This window comes from Periophthalmus magnuspinnatus, chromosome 10 (assembly GCF_009829125.3).
Source record: "Periophthalmus magnuspinnatus isolate fPerMag1 chromosome 10, fPerMag1.2.pri, whole genome shotgun sequence".
Classification (NCBI taxonomy): domain Eukaryota; kingdom Metazoa; phylum Chordata; class Actinopteri; order Gobiiformes; family Gobiidae; genus Periophthalmus; species Periophthalmus magnuspinnatus.
In genome coordinates this window covers 36,744,362-36,765,492 of record NC_047135.1, presented here as the reverse complement: position 1 = coordinate 36,765,492, position 21,131 = coordinate 36,744,362, and the positions used below count along the sequence as shown (strand labels likewise).

The 21,131-nt window shown below is 42.4% G+C and overlaps 1 protein-coding gene across 2 annotated transcripts in view; it reads left to right on the top strand.

Annotated features, from left to right (window-relative positions):
- The window catches only part of LOC117377400 (A disintegrin and metalloproteinase with thrombospondin motifs 2-like), a 135,364-nt gene extending 115,633 nt beyond the window's left edge, over positions 1-19,731 (top strand). Inside the window, exons 8-23 of one of the 2 annotated variants that reach the window (XM_055224775.1) lie at positions 1,554-1,697; positions 2,052-2,184; positions 5,934-6,047; positions 6,292-6,437; positions 7,215-7,390; positions 8,313-8,446; positions 9,477-9,600; positions 10,248-10,328; positions 10,403-10,566; positions 10,637-10,793; positions 11,550-11,685; positions 11,771-11,978; positions 13,629-13,758; positions 13,828-13,911; positions 16,573-18,312; positions 18,343-19,731. In XM_055224775.1, coding sequence (XP_055080750.1) covers positions 1,554-1,697; positions 2,052-2,184; positions 5,934-6,047; positions 6,292-6,437; positions 7,215-7,390; positions 8,313-8,446; positions 9,477-9,600; positions 10,248-10,328; positions 10,403-10,566; positions 10,637-10,793; positions 11,550-11,685; positions 11,771-11,978; positions 13,629-13,758; positions 13,828-13,911; positions 16,573-18,312; positions 18,343-18,827 — 4,156 coding nt within the window. In that variant the 3' untranslated portion in view covers positions 18,828-19,731. Of the gene's footprint in view, positions 1-1,553; positions 1,698-2,051; positions 2,185-5,933; positions 6,048-6,291; positions 6,438-7,214; positions 7,391-8,312; positions 8,447-9,476; positions 9,601-10,247; positions 10,329-10,402; positions 10,567-10,636; positions 10,794-11,549; positions 11,686-11,770; positions 11,979-13,628; positions 13,759-13,827; positions 13,912-16,572 lie in introns of both variants that reach the window. The other variant, XM_055224774.1, reaches the window with a different exon arrangement.
- The last annotated feature ends 1,400 nt before the right edge of the window (positions 19,732-21,131 follow it).

The following is a 21,131-nucleotide window of genomic DNA, read 5'->3' as shown; positions in this document are numbered from 1 at the left end:
GACCTCCTAAACTCAACGTCCTGAACACGACCTCCTGAACATAACCTCCTGAGCACGACGTCCTGAACATAACCTCCTAAACACGATGTCCTGAACATGACCTCCTAAACATGATGTCCTGAACACAACGTCCTGAACACGACCTCCTAAACACGACATCCTGAACACGACGTCCTGAACACAACGTCCTGAACACGACATCCTGAACATAACCTCCTGAGCACGACGTCCTGAACACGATGTCCTGAACACGATCTTCTAAACACGATGTCCCGAACACAACCTCCTAAACACGACGTCCTGAACATGACCTTCTGAACACGACCTCCTGCACACGACGTCCTGAACATAACCTCCTAAACACGACATCCTGAACATGACCTCCTAAACACGACGTCCTGAACACAACCTCCTAAACACGACATCCTGAACATGACCTCCTAAACACAACGTCCTGAACACGACCTCCTGAGCATGACATCCTGAACATGACGTCCTGAACATAACCTCCTGAGAACAAGCTCCTGAACACAACCTCCTAAACACGACGTCCTGAACACGATCTCCTAAACACGACGTCCTGAAGACGGCCTCCTGAACGCGACCTCCTCAACACGACCTCCTGAACACGACCTCCTGCGCACAACCTCCTGAACACAAGCTTCTGAACACGAGCTCCTAAACACGACATCCCGAACATGACCTCCCGATTACAACTTCCTAAACACGACATCCTGAACACGACTTTGTAAACACGACGTCCTGAACACGACCTTCTGAACACGACGTCCTGAACACGACCTCCTGAACACGACCTCCTGAACACGACGTCCTGAACACAAACTCCTGAAGACGATGTCCTAAACACGACGTCCTGAACACGACCTCCTGAACACGACCTCCTAAACAAAACCTCCTGAACATGACCTCATGAACACACTGCTGTGATGTTCAGGATGAAATGCTCATGACTGAGTCCATGTTTGATTTGCTGATTGTCACATCTGTTTTTCCTCTTTCTCTGTTCTGTTTTCTCCTCCCACATGTTCACAATCTGTCTGCCCTGATCTGACTCTTCCATCCCTCTTCTCCTCCCTCCCTCTCCTCCCTCCTCCTCCCTCTCCTGCTTCTCCTCCTCTCTCCTCCTCCTCTTCTCTTCTCCTCCGCCTCTTTCCTCTTCTCCCTCTCCTCCTGTCTCCTCCTCCCTCTCTCCTCCTCCCTCTCTCCTCCTCCCCCTCTCCTCCTCCTCTCTCCTCCTCTCCCTCTCCTCCTATCTCATCTTCCTCTCTCCCCTCTATCCTCCTCTTCCCTCTCTTCTCCTTTTCTCGCCTCCTCCTTCTCGCTCCTCCCTCCCCCTCTCTCCCTCTCCTCCCCCTCCTCTCCACCTCTCTCCTCCACTCTCCTCTCTCCCTCTCCTCCTCCACTCTCCTCCTCCTGTCTCCCCCTCTCTCTTCTCTCCCTCTTCTCCTCCTTCTCTCTCCTCCTCCTCTCTCCTCCTCCTCTCTCCCCCTCTCTTCTCCTCGTCTCTCCTCCTCCTCTCTCTTCCTCTTCAGACTGGGGATGGAGCACGATGGCCAGGGGAACCGCTGTGGGGACGAGGTTCACATGGGGAGCATCATGGCGCCGCTGGTTCAAGCCGCGTTTCACCGTTTCCACTGGTCCAGATGCAGCATGCAGGAACTGGGCCGATACCTGCAGTGAGTCTCACACACACAGACACACACATGCACACCCCCACATACACACCTACACACACTCACACAGATACACACACTAACACATGCACACATATACACACACCGACACACATGCACACACACACACACACACACACAGTCAAACAGCTCTGTGAGGTTTGTGTGATTTGACTCGTCTTAGTTTGGACATGTTTTTTATTTGGGAAAGTCGATGTGTTTATGACCAGTACAATATGTCTACTTTTCACTATTTAACAGCAAAATATGTAAACCAGACCCAACACCGTGACTGGAGCATGTTTGGTGTTTATGTTGTTATTGTGGTTCTGAGCTGACATACTCCTCCTCTTCCAGTTCCTATGACTGTCTCCGTGACGACCCCTTTGACCATAATTGGCCATCTCTGCCTCAACTTCCTGGTTTGCACTATTCCATGAATGAACAGTGTCGCTTCGACTTTGGTGTGGGCTACGCAATGTGCACCGCGGTAAGAAACCCCCTGTAGTGTGATTATAATGTGATGATAATGTGATTATAGTGTGATTATAATGTGAATGTGATTATAGTGTGATTATAATGTGAATGTGATTATAGTGTGGTTTTATTGTCATTATAATGTGATTATAATGTGATTATAGTGTGATTTTAGTGTGGTTATAATGTGACTATAATGTGATTATATTTTAGGTTATTATTTTAGGGTATTAATGTGCACCGCGGTAAGAAACCCCCTGTAGTGTGATTATAATGTGATGATAATGTGATTATGGTGTGAATATAGTGTGACTATAATGTGATTATAGTGTGATTATAGTATGACGGTAATGTGATTATAGTATGATGGTAATGTGATTATAGTGTGATTATAGTATGACGGTAATGTGATTATAGTGTGATTATAATGTGAATGTGATTATAGTGTGATTATAATGTGAATGTGATTATAGTGTGGTTTTATTGTCATTATAATATGATTATAATGTGATTATAGTGTGATTTTAGTGTGGTTATAATGTGACTATAATGTGATTATATTTTAGGTTATTAGTTTATTTTAACAGGGACCATGTGCAAACACATTAATCTCATAAAAAAGAGATACTTTTCATCAGATTTAGGGTGATTTGATGTGATAACTGTGATTTTAGTGTGACTATGTGATCATATGTGACTACAGTATGTGAATATAGTGTGATTATAGGGTGAATTTAGTGTTCCTATAGTGTGATTATAATGTGACTATAATGTGATTATAGTGTGATCATAATCTGATTATATTGTGACTGCAGTATGTGATTATAGTATGACTATAATGTGATTATATTGTTATTTTAGTGTGATTATAGTGTACTTTCAGTGGGATTATAGTGTGACTATAGTGTGATTTTAGTGAATATAGTGTGAGTATATTGTGATTATAATGTGATTATAGTGTGACTATAATGTGATTACAGTGTGGTTATAGTTTGACTACAGTATGTGATTATAGTGTGATTATAGTCTCACTGGAGTAATTACAGTACGTGATTATAATGTGGCTATAGTGTGATCATAGTTTAGTTTATTGGTTTATTTGAACAGGGACTATGTGTAAACACATTAATCTCATAAAAAAGAGATGCTTTTCACCAGATTTAGCTAAAGCTAGTTTCCTGCAGGCCCCTTGCAGGTTACAAAGAATTAAAATACCTTTAAGTATACATCCATTTACAATCAAACCATGCATTTTCCCATTCTGTGATTTTAGTGTGATTATAATTTGATTATAGTGTGATTATAGTATTTGATTACAGTGAGATTATAATGTGATTATACTATGATTATAGTGTGATTATAGTATTTGATTCAAGTGTGATTATAATGTGATCACAGTGTGATTATAATGTGATTATAGTGTGATTATAGTAGGATTTTAGTGAGATTATAATGTGATTATAGTGAGATTATAATGTGATTATAATTTGATTATAGTGTGATTATAGTATTTGATTCAAGTGTGATTATAATGTGATCACAGTGTGATTATAATGTGATTATAGTGTGATTATAGTAGGATTTTAGTGAGATTATGTGATTATAGTGTGATTATAGTGAGATTATAATGTGATTATAGTGCAATTATAGTGAGATTATAATGTGATTACAGTGTGATTATAGTGTGATTACAGTGTGATTATAATGTGATTATAGTGCGATTATAGTGAGATTATAATGTGATTACAGTGTGATTATAGTGTGATTATAGTGCGATTATAATGTGATTATAGTGTGATTATAGTGCAATTATAAAGTGATTGTAGTGTGATTATAATGTGATCACAGTGTGATTATAATGTGATTATAGTGTGATTATAGTGTGATTATAGTATTTGATTAAAGTGTGATTATAATGTGATCACAGTGTGATTATAATGTGATTATAGTGTGATTATAGTATTTGATTAAAGTGTGATTATAATGTGATCACAGTGTGATTATAATGTGATTATAGTGTGATTATAGTATTTAATTAAAGTGTGATTATAATGTGATCACAGTGTGATTATAATGTGATTATAGTGCGATTATAGTGAGATTATAATGTGATTATATTGTGATTGTAGTGTGATTATAGTGCGATAATAATGTGATTATATTGTGATTGTAGTGTGATTATAGTGCGATTATAATGTGATTATAGTATTCCATTACAGTGTGATTATAATGTCACTGTAGTGTGATTACAGTGTGATTATAGAGTGATTATAATGTGACTGTAGTATTTGATTATAGTGTGTGGATGTAGTATGACTCCATGTGACTAGTCTCACTGCAGTAGTAGAGATTGTTCCACGTACCTCCAGCATAAATCCAGAGTCTTATAAAAACATAAAATACACTGTCGACAAAAGTGGCTTTACTCGGAGATTCACATTTGTGTGATGTCTTGTGCTTCTCTCTCTGCCTCTGGTGGGATTGACATCTGTTTAAAAGCAGGTAATTTGGCTTTGATAGTTCTCACCTGTATATGAGGCGATATGTTTAAGTTTCATCCACAGTGCCTTCACATGATCCTGTCATGATTTATATGTTTAGGAAACGCAGACTAAATGTCCCAGAGTAGAGTAGTTTCTCTTGTGTCTGTCTGATTGTGAAGCCACTGTGGCCCTGTGCTGTAGAAGGGTGATTCTTTACGGGGCTTTGCTCACGTTACTAGTTATCCTTCATTCTCTTGTCAAACCCATTCCCTTCAGCTACAAAAGGCGGGCCAATTACAGGGAACACAGGTAAGGTGACCACACCTTCACACATGTGTTTCTGTGTCTGTGTGAATTCTTTTGGTGCAGTTTCTTAATCAGTTTGGTCATTTCATACTGTGGACATCAGACTGTAGGATTCTCAAACTTTAAACTGTTAAAATGTGTCATTGTTTTCTGTTTGAGGCACAGTGCAATTCCTTAGTCTGAAACCCGGGGTTGGGATGAGACGTCGTTCCACAGGACAAGCCTCAAGATTGAGACTTTGACATAAATATGTATTTATATGTTTTGTTTCATTGTCGTTGTTTTATGGAACCACAACATCTTAAGAGTATAACTCACCATCACCAATTGTCCAATCCAAAATCCTCACAAGGTCATTGTTCTCACGTGTGCACAATCCTGTGGCATGAGATCTCGTCCCCTCCTCTTCAAATACATAATAAACATATCATAACTGCACTGATGGCCTTGAACAGCAAACATTATGTACATAGAACATTAATTGTTTCTATGTTCCCTGTAGAATCCTCCAGTCTAATGTCATCTGTACCTGCACCTACCACAGTCAAGTCTTTTATTATAACTTGGTGTTTGACCCCTAAGGTCAAGGGTCATCACGGTTAGGACACTAGACTGTGTGTCGATGTGGTGCACACTCAATTTGATCCTTTACCAGTGTCCACGGGCATTTTGGAGGTCAGACAGGCCTGACCCTCTGGCCTCTTCCCTGTAATGTGCCCTGTGGCCTGATCTTCTGAACGGCGTGTTGTTGTGGAGGTGATCCCTGGCTGAGTTTGCATGAATGGTCTGTGTTTGTGGAGCAGTGACTCATTGAAGGGGTGGTGTGTCTGTCAGTATAACACGGTTGTGCTTATTGTTGTGAAATCCCTATTTTCATCTATTTTTATTTTCTATTTTCAGTGTTGAGTCATTCAAGCTGTCCAATCTGTGATTATTCTCGAGGTCAGATTTGTGCTTCTTCTGTGCTCTGCAGTATCGCACCTTTGACCCGTGTAAACAGCTGTGGTGCAGCCACCCAGACAATCCCTTCTTCTGCAAGACCAAGAAGGGACCACCCATCGACGGCACCATGTGTGGAGACGGCAAGGTACAGACCAAAGACATTATAGGGCCGGAGCACACTGCCAGTTTAATACTTTATTTTTTTATTTCTATATTTGTATCTATTTGGCTGTTTGTGTTGGTTCTGTTTGTGATATAAACCTGGTTTTATTCTGACTTGGTAGTTCATCTTTAGTATGTGCTGTAGTGGTCCTCTAAAGATGCAAACCAAACACTTGAGTGGTTGATGGAGTCTTGGATCTTAAAGTGAACTCTCCTGTGTTTCTCAGCACTGTTTTAAAGGTCACTGCATCTGGCTGACCCCCGACATCATCAAACAAGACGGAAACTGGGGCGCCTGGAGTGAGTTTGGACAGTGCTCCCGGAGCTGTGGAGGAGGAGTGCAGTTCCGCACACGCGACTGTGACAATCCCAGGTGCTCTCTGAAAATGAGGAACAAGAGTTTACTGTAAAAGGCCTCAGTGTAAAAGGCCTCAGTGTAAAAGGCCTCAGTGTAAAAGGCCTCAATGTAAAAGACCTCAGTGTAAAAGGCCTCAGTGTAAAAGGCCTCAGTGTAAAAGGCCTCAGTGTAAAAGGCCTCAATGTAAAAGACCTCAGTGTAAAAGGCCTCAGTGTAAAAGGCCTCAGTGTAAAAGGCCTCAATGTAAAAGACCTCAGTGTAAAAGGCCTCAGTGTAAAAGGCCTCAATGTAAAAGGCCTCAGTGTAAAAGGCCTCAATGTAAAAGACCTCAGTGTAAAAGGCCTCAGTGTAAAAGGCCTCAATGTAAAAGACCTCAGTGTAAAAGGCCTCAGTGTAAAAGGCCTCAGTGTAAAAGACCTCAGTGTAAAAGTACAATTATTACTGAATCTGTATAGATATGAGCTCTTTGAGACTCTCTGGGGTCAGGCACAGTACATTTTGTGTAAGGTACAGCACATTGAACTGTGGCCTTAGGGAAATATATCTGTGTATCTCGGTTGAAGACAAATACAAGCCCGAGGATCGATGAATGTATGCCATGTTCACCATTAGAATATAGATTTTTACAGCATTTCATTATTATTAAGTTACTTCAGGGTCTTTATACATAACACGAAATGATCCTTGTCTCTATTTATAAAATTATTTTAAACAAGTATAAAAGCTAAATACTTTGAAAGTGAGTGAACACCTTGTATTGCATTGTAATCCTCTGTTTTATGCTAATTCCAGACCAGCCAACGGAGGGCGCACTTGTGTGGGCGCCACATACCAGTTCCAGATGTGCAACATCGAGGAGTGCGAGGACATTTACAGCGACCCGCGAGAGGAGCAGTGCCACGCCTGGGACCCGCGCTTTGATCTCCATAGCAACATACACCACTGGCTGCCTTATGAACACCCAGACCGTAAGCAAACACCTACACATGCAGCTTGTGCAAAACGGAAACAAACAAAGTAAAGATCCCCAAGTTGTTAATTCAAATTACAGCCCTAAAGTTAACGTATAATTTCTGGATGTGGTTTGGTTCATAGTTTGGTTTGTACTGTTCATATATAGACGGAGGTCTGTTAGAGTCATTGACATCTGCTTGTCCGGCTTTGAGGCCAGACAACGCCCTCCTCCAGAATGTGTTATGAAAGTCTTTGTGTTCCTCTTGATATTACCTCATAGATGTAGTTTAACCTGCTCTGTGTGACTTTTAGTCTGAAATCATTATGTTCTATACGTAAAGGCCCTGGATGCTCCAGGCTCCTCACAAACAGCTCAGATCTTTTCTGTCTCATTGACTCAGATGTTTTTTCTTTGTGGTGCAGTGATGTGTTTAAGCTGAAGACAGTTCATGCTCCCAGTGTGAAATTGTAGATTTGTTTAGTGAAAGAGATTTAGGTTTCACTGTGTCAACACAGAAACAGCATTCTCAGCCTTGTTAGTGGTTCTGCCACATTAGAGTCTGTTTATTGAAACAGACCGAGCTAACTACTGCCATTCTGAACAGATTTAGGCTTTAATTAAATGTGTTTTTTAGAGAAAATCATTGCATCACAAATATTTTGATCAAGTTACAGATTATGACTGATGTCAATCAAACAGAAAACACATCTGTGTAAATTCAAATAAGAACACTAAAGAAACACATAATCACATGATGCATGAGCTCTCACAGGTCTGCTCTCTCAGGAGGGATTATAATGACATCACCAGACCTGTGATGACATCACCAGACCTGTGATGACATCACCAGACCTGTGATGACATCACCAGACCTGTGATGACATCACCAGACAAACCTGTGCCTCCATAATAATTCATCTTGTTTTGTTTTGCAGCTAACAAACGCTGCCACTTACATTGCCAGTCAAAGGAGACTCGTGACGTGGTCTTCATGCAGAGGATGGTGCTGGACGGGACACGCTGCTCGTACAAAGACCCTCACAGTGTGTGTGTGCGTGGGGAGTGTGAGGTCAGCCTCGGACGCCGTTACACTCATTCACTTTTCACATTGGTGTTATTGCAGGATCAGTGGCCACAATTCACAACACTCCAGTGTTAATATGGTCATAAAGACGCTCCCTGTAACTGTTCTGGTAAAGGGTCTGCTGTCTCCATGGAGATATTGTTTTCACTGGAATGCTCCACAGTATTGCATTAACCTCCTAGGACCTGACATCCACATATGTGGACAACACCGTTTTGGGTTGTCTCGGCCACAATGCAGATTTTTAGAAGAAGAAGAACAGCAACAATGCAAAAATTTTCAATTTAGAATATTTTTAAGGGTTTACAATGTCCAGAATATTCTTTTTTGTAAAGGCACATGTCTTCCTGTTCCTGCAGCTGTTCACATGAGACACATTGTTCCAAGAGGCACAATTGTTGTTTCTCATTTTGTTTTTACTCAGGACAAATGTTGCTGTGTTCAAGCACTTGATAAATAGTTTTTGCAAATCATTATTACATTTTTTTGTCAAAATGATTAAAATGTCCACATATGAGGACATTCGATTAACATCACTTTTCTCAGAAACTACATAATGTAAAAAGATAATTCTTTGTTTTTACATCATCGGGTCCAATCAGCCCAAATAACAAAGAGAAATTAATAAAGCACAACATGCAAGAGCTCGGGTCTTAGAAGATTAAATGTATCGACCTCTATGTCTGCAACAAGTGATGCCATTTCATTTCTGACGTGTGGTCAGATGGACAGAGAGTTTGATGCAGACTCCCCTCTAGAAAAGTTACATAGTGAACCAACTTTATCCAATAACATGATTTTAAAAGAAATCAGGACAGAAGAAACTCAAATGTGGTGCAAAAAAACAGGAGCAAACCTAACGGCTGTGCCTGTGGTCTATTTTAAGTCTGTTTTTAAGGCCGGTGTGCGTGAACATGTGCATGACTTCAGATTATTACTCACATCAATATGAGCTACATTTACTTAATAGTCCAATGTAAAACTAACAGTTTAACCCCTGTCTTTGATCGGACAGAGAGTGGGCTGCGATGGTGTGGTGGGCTCGTCAAAGCAGGAAGACAAGTGTGGAGTGTGTGGAGGAGACAACGCAAGCTGCAAAACGTTCAAGGACACCATCACTCGCACCACCAAGAAACAGGGTACACCGCCCTTTAAGATAACAGTGATCAGGTGACCAGACGTCCTACTGGCCCGGGACAGGTTTGAACCCTGTGTCTCAGGAGATTCATACAAAACCAGTGATTTCAAGTTTTACACAAGAAATGTCCTCGCCAACAGTAAAGAGGGGGTATATTGTCATTTGTTTTGTTAAAATACAGAACACTGACCTTGAAAATGAGCATAAGGAAAACAACAGAAGTCCCTCAGATTCTGACACAAAAGAAATGAGAATGGACCATGTGAACTGCTCTTTTCAGTTTTGTTAATATCAAACACCACAGTGTGTCCCAGTTTTAATTTTAAAATCTGGTCACCCTAAGCAAAATTCATCTTTAGCTCAATGCTGCCCTCTAGAGGAGATCTAAAACTGCCCCAACCACGCTGAGCTTTCCAACAGCTTTTACATGTTGTGCATTGCCAATAGATTACATCAAAGCTGAGGTTGGAAAATACCACATTTTTAAAAACTAAAGTCACTGCAGTTTGCCACGAAGAAAGCTAAGACCAGTGGGATTTCAGTCATGAGGCAGGATTATTTTGTAATTTTGAGTAAGAAAGTTTTTATGGAAAAACTGCGGCTGTTCATTGTTCATGATGTCATAAAACTAGTCTGTATTTCATTCAGGGTTCCTTAAAGTTCTCGAGATCCCACAAGGAGCAAGGCACTTGTTGATTCAGGAGCTCAAAGCAGCTCCACACACTTTAGGTTTGTACCACTTGAGATTTAATCTGATTTGATCCTGTTTTATGTTTATTATTAATCTAATTTTATTTCATCAGCTGTGAAAAATGTGGCATCAGGACTGTTCTTTCTAAACGGGGAGAGTGATAATCCAGAAACTCGCTCACTCATTGAGAAGGGGGTGGAGTGGGAGTATGAGAACGACAGCGGTAAAGAGACCCTTCAGTCCACTGGCCCTCTCAGACATGGAGTCCTCATTATGGTAATAAACAGCTTTATGTGTCTGGCTCTACATACTGTACATCCTGTGTGTTAAACATTTGAACTTTCAGGTGAAGCTGCAGGGAGACGAGGATGTGAACCTATCATATAAGTACATGATGAACATGGACAGTAACAGTGCCATTCAGAACAACATGCTGGTGGAGGACAGCGCCTACGACTGGGCGCCCAAGAAATGGTCTTACTGCTCCAAGCCCTGTGGCGGAGGTACAGCCAAACGACTGTGAAACAATCTGTTAAGTTATGTAATAACATATGTTATAACCTCCACATGTACAATAACATATTTGATAACATACATAATAAAATATGTAGTAACGTAGGTACAGCCAAACAAATATAACATATACATCACAGATACCATCTGTGATAACATATGTGATAATCTTTATAACATGTGCAATAGCCTTTATAATAACATGTATAACATGTGATAACATATATAATAATATATGTAATCATCTTTATAATAACATAGGTACAGCCAAACGACTGTGAAACAATGTGATAACTTATGTAATAACATGTTATAACCTCCACATATATAATAACATATGTAGTAACATAGGTACAGCCAAACAAATATAACATATATCACAGATATCCTCTGTGATAACATATATAATCATGTTTATAATAACATATGTAATAAAATATAATAACATATAATAATAACAACCTTTATAATAACACATGTGGTATCATAGGTACAGCCAAACAAATATAACATGTTATCACAGATAACCTCTGTGATAACATATATAATAAGCTCTATGTTAACCTCTATAGTAACATATGTAGTAACATAGGTACAGACAAACAAATTCAACTGTGTAATAATGTGATAACTTATGTAATAACCTATAAAAAAAAAACATATATATAAAATAACATATGTCATAACATGGGAAACCTTGGACGTCAGCTGAAAAGGTGGATTTCTAACACTGCTTTGTGTTACAGGAAAACAGTATCAGCGTTATGGATGCAGACGGATCGTTGACAGCAAAATGGTTCACAAAAGCTTCTGCAACAAGTCCAATAGGAAGCCTATTGCAGACGTTCGCGACTGCAACCCAAAGCCCTGCCCTCCCCCAATGTAAGCTCCTCACCTTAAAGAGGTTTGGCTTTGTGTTTTCCTCCTTAAATCTTGTGTTTCTCTCCGTCTTGTCGCGGTGCTGCAGTTGGGTGACAGGAGAGTGGCAGAACTGCAGTAAACCGTGTGGAAAGACAGGTTTGCAGGTACGCTCCGTCAGCTGTGTCCAGCCTTCAGACGACAACACCACCCGCTCCATCCACAACAAGCACTGTAACGACCACCGCCCAGAGTCCCGCCAGCCCTGCAACCGGCACCCCTGCCCCACCCAGTGGAGAATGGGGCCCTGGACGCAGGTGAGGACTCTGCAAACACAGAGTGACAGTGTGAGGACCCTCAAAGGGCCTATATTAACACAGTGTGACAGTGTGAGGACCCTCAGAGGGCCCTTTTAAACACATTGTGACAGTGTGAGGACCCTCAGAGGGTCTTTGTTGACACAGTGTGACAGTGTGAGGACCCTCAGAGGGCCCTTGTAAACACAGTGTGAGGACCCTCAGAGGGTCTTTGTTGACACAGTGTGACAGTGTGAGGACCCTCAGAAGCTCTTTGTTGACACAGTGTGACAGTGTGAGGACCCTCAGAGGGCCCTTGTAAACACAGTGTGAGGACCCTCAGAGGACCCTTTTAAACACATTGTGACAGTGTGAGGACCCTCAGAGGGTCTTTGTTGACACAGTGTGACAGTGTGAGGACCCTCAGAAGCTCTTTGTTGACACAGTGTGACAGTGTGAGGACCCTCAGAGGGCCCTTATGAACACAGTGTGACAGTGTGAGGACCCTCAGAGGGCCCCTGTAAACACAGTGTGACAGTGTGAGGACCCTCAGAGGGCCCCTGTAAACACAGTGTGACAGTGTGAGGACCCTCAGAGGACCCTTGTAAATGTAGTGTGACAGTGTGAGGACCCTCTGAGGGCCCATGCAAACACAGTGTGACAGTGTGAGGACCCTCAGAGGACCCTTGTAAATGTAGTGTGACAGTGTGAGGACCCTTGTAAACACAGTGTGGCAGAGTGAGGACCCTCATAGGACCCTTGTAAACACAGTGTGACAGTGTGAGGACCCTCAGAGGACCCTTGTAAACACAGAGTGACAGTGTGAGGACCCTCGGAGGGCCTCTATTAACACAGAGTGACAGTGTGAGTACCCTCAGAGGGCCCTTGCAAACACAGTGTGACAGTTTGAGGATCCTCAGAGGGCCCCTGAAAGCACAATGTGACAGTGTGAGGACCCTCAGAAGGTCCCTGTTGATACAGTGTGACAGTGTGAGGACCCTCATAGGACCCTTGTCAACAGATTGTGACAGTGTGAGGACCCTCGGAGGGCCCCTGTAAACACAGTGTGACAGTGTAAGGACCCTCAGAGGGCCCTTGTAAACACAGTGTGACAGTGTGAGGACCCTCAGAGGACCCTTGTAAACACAATGTGGCAGTGTGAGGACCCTTGTAAACACAGTGTGGCAGTGTGGCGACCCTCATAGGACCCTTGTAAACACAGTGTGACAGTGAGAGGACCCTCATAGGACCCTTGTAAACACAGTGTGGCAGTGTGAGGACCCTTGTAAACACAGTGTGGCAGTGTGAGGACCCTTGTAAACACAGTGTGGCAGTGTGAGGACCCTTGTAAACACAGTGTGGCAGTGTGAGGACCCTTGTAAACACAGTGTGACAGTGTGAGGACCCTCATAGGACCCTTGTAAACACAGTGTGGCAGTGTGAGGACCCTTGTAAACACAATGTGGCAGTGTGAGGACCCTTGTAAACAGTGTGGCAGTGTGAGGACCCTTGTAAACACAGTGTGACAGTGTGAGGACCCTCTGAGGGCCCTTGTAAACACAATGTGGCAGTGTGAGGACCCTTGTAAACATAGTGTGACAATGTGAGGACCCTCATAGGGCCCCTGATAATACAGTGCATAAACTTTGATGAGTGTATTCTGTGTTGCAGTGCTCGGTCACATGTGGGAATGGGACGCAGCAGAGGCAGGCTCTGTGTCACACTCGGGATAACACCATCGGCCTGTGTCTGGACAGTAAACCGGACACCATCAGAATCTGCCGCATGGACCCATGTCCCAGTGAGTGATTTCATATGAAAAGGAAACTGTTTAAACTACATTTTCCTAATGTGTTTTTGTCTTCTGCAGAGGGCACCTCGGACCTCAACAAGAACGGCAACATGCTGATCCAGTTTCTGTCCAGACCCAACCCTTACCCAAAGACCTCCTCACGTAAAACCTCCCTCTATAGTAGCCAGCCAGGTCTCCATGGCAGCATGCGTGTGCTGTGGGCGCTGCCGCTCTCTGTGCTCCTGTCTCTGCCGGGCGCCCGCCTGGCCCCCTGACCGCTCTCTGTGCTCCTGTCTCTGCCGGGCGCCCGCCTGGCACTCTGACCCCTCTGCGCTGGTGCCTGTGGCCCTGGGCTTCTCTTTTGGTGGAGGGGATGTAGTGTCTCTCTCTGTGTATGAGACGGCTCTGACGGCTCTGTCTCTCTCTCTCTTTCTCTCTCCTCTGTGGAGTGTGTGTTGTAACCGCTGGCCAGTCGAACTCTCAAAAGATCAACTAAATATTTGACGCCTAACAAATATTTCAGTGGAAGGGCACCGGGTTTTCTCGACACACCGAACGTGTCGAAGAGCTGCTCAGTCTGTGGGGCCTCCTCTGCATTTGGCGGCCATGTTTTGCGCAAGCTAGCTGCGTATTGTTCTGGGTTACCACTCCTGAGATGAGGTGTGCTTCTTTCTTTTTGTAGCACACTCTTCTTGTGGGGAGAAAACAGATGTGAAAATAACCAGATAAAGGTATATAAATATCTATATAAAAAGTTAAAAAATATGAAAGCTTTATGTGAATGTGATCTTGTCACAATGAGGACACCTTTGCTAAAGTGCTCATCTGACATCCTGGTTCCATCGGGACGAGAATGGCCCATACTACATTCCATTCTCAGTCAGCATAGGGACAGGAAGTGACATGCGTAAACCTGAGAACGGGGAGAAGTGTGAGGTGAAGACTGAAAAGAAACAAACACAGGGTAGTCTGCCCCATGTCACCTCATCATCTGCCATCTCTCTTTGACTGTTATACTAAAGTTCAATAAATGCAGCTTATTTGTGCTTGCAGACTTTAAACAAAAACATCTATAAATATATTTGTATTTATAAATATATATCTCTATATATATACCTATGAATCTAAATCTATATATGAGTAACAATAATATGAAACACGTTTTACCATGAATAAGCTGTAGCTTATTTGCCTAAAAACCTTTGGACTGCTATCGATCGCTTAGATCCTTGACTGTTACGTGTATTTTTTTATTGATTTTACATAAGTACAGATGAATATTTAATAAAGGTTTAAAGTGTTTCCGGGGTAACGGGGGAAAATATTATGCAGGACTTGGTCAGTTGCCTCTTCATTCTCTCAGATGGATCAGTGGTTTACTGTCGCTTCTTGTTTATTTGTTAGTTTTATTTTTGTCTATTTCTTTTGAAGTTAGGATCACGTTTTGTCATTTACCTCCATCACCTGTGTGCGTTTGTGTTTCTCGACACGGGTGCAGGCCAAATCAAGTCTCTGAGTGTGCGTCATGCGTCTGACTCCATCTTTGGGCTCTTACACATTTGCGATCAGACACACAAATACCTCATAAACTTTTCTTTGAGTGTCCGACGGTCTCATTTTACTTTGATGAACATTAACCACATGAACAATGCCTTATCTTGGATTGAATGTAACGGCATTTATCTGTGAATGAGGTGGCTTTACTCATACAAAGTTTTGCTCGGATTAGAGGCAGCTTCAACTTAACAAACTCACATCGCCAAACATCAAACCGTTGGGCCAGTGTCCGACTGCTGAGAAGGCCGAGGGTACAGACACTGAAACACTTCAGCCATTGTATTGTGATCACATGTTCTGTTGTGAATATGTAGCGAGCTATCCAAGGTTTCTTCTGCTGGAGTCGGACTGTGAGACAGACCTAGCAGTGCGATACTGTATATAACATTGGTGTTGACTGTAATAATGTTCATGACTGTTAACTTCTTCTATAATATTCTATACTATGGGTAAGTGTTTTGTGGCTTCACTGGCCTGCTGCGTGGGGCTGGCTAACGTTCGGCTAACGTTCGGCTAACGTTTGGCTAACGTTCGGCTAACGTTGAACAAACGTTCAGATGGACTATGTGCACTGCGTCTATATGCACTTTGATTTATCAGGGAAATTTTATTAATGTTTTGTAAATGTTTCATATGACACTTAATGTGCCATTCCAGTTTTTACATCGTCATGGAGATTCTGAGTTTGATTTCACAGATCATTTATGTACTTCTTTTTTTTATCGATAAAATGATTTCCACGTAATGAAGTGTTTTACCAAAGTGACTGTGAACTTGTAACTTTCGATACAGTTGAATTATTTTTCTTAAGAAAAGAAAATATCTATATATTGAGCAAGGGCCATACATCTCATGGTTTGAGTTCTGTCATTCTCAACAGCAAAGTTGTATCAATAAAAATGTTTTAAAAGTGTGTTTTTGCTCCTCAGGGGTTGGTCATGGGTCTGTGTCGATTACAAGAACAGAACTGGTGTTATAAAATATTAGACCATTTGACTTTTGATAGATTCTAAACTGAGCTACAAACACAACACAAGACTGGTACATTTTCTCTTCTATTTTCATGTCTGCAGTACATCTTTCCTCCTTTACTTTGCATCCTCTTCTACTGTTTTGAGTCTGAACCAACAGCAGCATGTTTTGCATTCACTTGTGTGTATAGAGATGTGGCATCTCTAGGTGACACACGCTGCTTTCTCACACATGTAGACTGTTCCCACGGGTTACGCCCAGTCGCCGCGCTCACTCCTCTCTCTCTCTTCACAGGCCAGCGTTGTCATGGAGACCGGTCTGTGTTCTGTCGAATGGAGGCCCTGAAACGACACTGCTCCCTACCGGAATATAGACGCCTCTGCTGCAAAACATGCAGCAATGAGAGCAACACAAACGTCAGCAGCACGAGCACAACACTCAGATCCACATCGAGATCTACGACAATCAGACCCTCAACCCCTAAGACTTCTTCAACCTTGTCCCCAACATCCATGTCTCCTACAACCTTGTCCCCAACATCCATGTCTACAACCTTGTCCCCAACATCCATGTCTACAACCTTGTCCCCAACATCCATGTCTCCTACAACCTTGTCCCCAACATCCATGTCTACAACCTTGTCCCCAACATCCATGTCTCCTACAACCTTGCCTCATACAACCTTGTCCCCAACATCCATGTCTACAACCTTGTCCCCAACATCCATGTCTCCTACAACATTGTCTCCTACATCTTCATTCTCATCTCCTAGAACCTTTTCTCATACAACCATGTCTTCAACAGCCTTGTTTACTACAGCCTTGCCTTCTAGATCCTTGCCTCCTAGATCGACAACTCCTAGACTGACCTCTCCTAAACCCACCCTTTGGACTAGATCTACATCAGCGTCTATGTCTCCAACTTTTTCAACCCCTGTGGACTTCACAACATCTGCCCCTGAATCTACTTCTCAGCCCCAGTCTCCGCCCACCACCAAACAGGACACAAAAGACTCCACAACGTTATCACAGAGTAGTCCAACAAAGGGACCAGAAACGGAGACTCCAGGGACAGTAGAACATGTGACTAAAGTGAAAGTGAAACCTAAAAAGACAGAGCCACCAAAGAAGAAAATCACCCCTCCCAAAGTTGATAAAAAGATTATGAAAGACAAAATTACACCCAAAAAAGACGATATGTCCAAAATGAAAATTGTCAAGAAAAAGCCAGAAAAGATTATCCCCAAAAAGTCTCCACCAAAGAACACAGGTCCAAAACCCAGTCCCAAGAAAAACACTGCGAAGAAACCGCCTACACCCAAAAAGACCACACCTAAAAAGACCACACCTAAAAAGACCACACCTAAAAAGACCGCACCTAAAAAGACCACACCCAAAAAGACCACACCCAAAAAGACAACTTCAGCTCGCACCACATCACCTGCTCCACCAGACGACGACCAGACGACGCTGACAACAAATACACCCAAAAAATCATTAAACACCAAAACGAAAACTCAACCAAAGATTAAAGTTTCAAAGGAGACAAGTCCAAAAATGAAAACTGGGCCTAAAACAGGAACCAAGAAGTTTACAGTGATCAAGGCAGAATATCCAGCCAAGAAATCCAATTCAAAACCAAAAGTAAACAAATTCACTGTCGTAAAAACAAATCCTCCAAAGAAGCCTCCGAAATCTTCTCCTACTACTACTACTACTACTACTACTACTACTACTACTACTACTACTACTACTACTATCACTTCTACTCCTACAAGCCCTAATGTGTACTTTACCTCAACAAACATATATCCAACTACAAACAGTTTTTCTGAATTAATCAATAATGTAATAAATATGAAAACTGGCATGACAACAACACAAGAAACCCTGTTGTGGTACTACGATGATACTGCGTATTCTACTTCAAACCCAGACGAGGGCGCAGTGATGCCCGGTGGCACTATGCCCTACATAGATGGCGCTCTGACCAGCAGTGGAGACATGGGAGTGACCAGCGGGACAGCGGTGAGTGGTGATTACATTACACGGGGTGTGGCTACAGGGGATTACATCACAGGGGGTGTGGCTACAGGGGATTACATCACAGGGGGTGTGGCTATGGGGGGTTACATCACTGGGGGTGTGGCTACTGACACAACAATATTGGATGACGGACTAACTATGGTGATACCCACTATCACTAATGAGGATATGAAGGAGCTGACGTCTCCTCCGTGGCAGGAGGAGTACCTTCCGGTCGATGTTCTTGGGACAACCTCATCTCCCAGCACAGCTCCTCTGACGACCACCTCTCCAGGAACGAGCCCAAATACAATCGTCATGACTTCGGCCTATACCGAAAGTGAAAACAACATTATTGATCTGTCTGACGGCATTCCGGCCGACGACGACGTGTCCCACGACAACCTCATTTCTAAACACAGGATCAACCTACGAGAGCGAACCAAGAACAAACGCATTCAGGAGCTGCTCGAGGAAAAGAGGAACTTCCTCCTCCGAATGAAGCGAGAACATGCAAAACGATAGAGAACATGCAAAACTATAGGACTGGAGCAAGAACATGCAAAACCATAGAGAACATGCAAAACCATAGAGAACATGCAAAACCATAGAGAACATGCAAAACCATAGAGAACACGCAAAACGATTGGACTGCTGTATCAGAGATGGACACATGGGTGACACTTGGACCAGGGGCTGAGGGCCTTTGACTAAAGCTGCAGTCAGGACGATGTTCTGCGCCTTTAAAAGAGGAATATTTTTATGAACAAACAGTAAAACATCAACGAGAAAACTGTTTAAAAAGAAGCCGTGATCAAAACCATGGTGATGCTTGTCTTTGAGTTGACTTCCATACCAGAGGTTTCAGTTCTCAGTTCCTCGTTCAACATGTCTGTGAAATGTGTCTTCATCAGATGACCTTTGAACCCTTTGCTACTATGACCAGAAACAGTATTTTTCAAACTGGTCACTTAAAGCGTAGGTGACCAGCAGTGGAGACATGAGGGATTTCTTTATATCTATATATGTATAGATTTATTTTGAAAGAAAATGTTTATGGTGTGTACATTTTATATCAAATGAAAGCAATATAAAAGGGAATAAAAAGTATAGAGTAGGTTTCCAGCACTTTAAAGCTACGGCCCGCACAGCTCAGCCTGATCCAGGGTCAGTGAAAAGACACAAAACTAATGTCCCCCTGAGCACTTAAGCACAACACAGCGTCACACCCCAGACTGTGCAGACACTCGCAAGAGCTACGAGCTAACGGCTTTGAGCTAACGGCTTTGAGCTAACGGCTTTGAGCTAACGGCTTTAAACGAATATGGTGCTACAATAGAATCATTGGTTTACACTTGTGTCTCGCTGCTTGGACGTCTCAGGTGACCACAACTACATAAGATGTTTTATATTTTGTTTTGGCCAGTCTATGGTGTCTGTGGTTAAACAGGCTCCAGTGTACAGAGATACAATACTATACTATGTGTGTGTGTATGTATATGTGTATGTATATATATATATATATATATATATATATATATATATATATATATATATATATATATATATATATATATATATATATATATATATCCTGGAGGCCTGTCAGAAGTTGTATTTTTGAATGCAGCAAAAGCACCAACAGATCTTTGTGTATATCTGTACATAAAAGAATTTAATTTTGAGTATTTATTAAAGTTCAAGCAACTGTGGTATTTTAAATGTGTTTTTTGGTGTTTCATGTTTATCAACACAACTGCTGTACCGTGTTTCGCCGACAGGGGGAGACATGTTACTGTTCATAAACTACTATATCCTGGAGTTTCATGTTTATCCACACAGTGGGTGCTGTAGCGTGTTTGGCCGACAGGGGGAGACATGCTGCTGTTCATACAGTACTATTACTGCAGTATCTTTTGAACAAATGTTTCATTTGTATCTGTGAGGAGACTGTGTGAGGTCACGTACAGAACAATACAAACACAAACAAACACACAAACACACACCTGCATAGGTCCATTTAACACAGTAAAAACAGGAGCAGGTGAGATTATAAATATTTATCTCCACATTTTAAAGTGCTGCAGTGGCACCACTTTAAATGTCCTTCAAACGGATTTCATTCTTAGGAAGCAAAATAACAAAAAACTTTTTTTCAAAGGTTTGGTTTGGACTAATTTCATGAAGCTGCGGTGTACTCCTGGTATACTTTTGTACTTCTGGTGTACTGGTGTACTTCTGGTGTACTAGTGTACTTCTGGTGTACTCCTGGTGCACTGGTGTACTCCTGGTGTACTCCTGGTGTACTCCTGGTGTACCTCTGGTGTACTTCTGGTGTACTGGTGTACTCCTGGTATACTTTTGTACTTCTGGTGTACTGGTGTACTTCTGGTGTACTAGTGTACTTCTGGTGTACTCCTGGTGTACCTCTGGTGTACTTCTGGTGTACTGGTGTACTCCTGGTGTACTGGTGTACTGGTGTACTCCTGGTGTACTCCTGGTGTACTGGTGTACTCCTGGTGTACTCCTGGTGTACTCCTGGTGTACTCCTGGTGTACTGGTGTACTCCTGGTGTACTCCTGGTGTACTCCTGGTGTACCCCTGGTGTACTGGTGTACTCGTGGTGTACTGGTGTACTCCTGGTGTACTCCTGGTGTACTGGTGTACTCCTGGTGTACTGGTGTACTCCTGGTGTACTGGTGTACTCCTGGAGTACTCATGGTGTACTCCTGGTGTACTGGTGTACTCCTGGTGTACTCCTGGTGTACTCCTAGTGTACTCCTGGTGTACTCCTGGTGTACTGGTGTACTCCTGGTGTACTACTGGTGT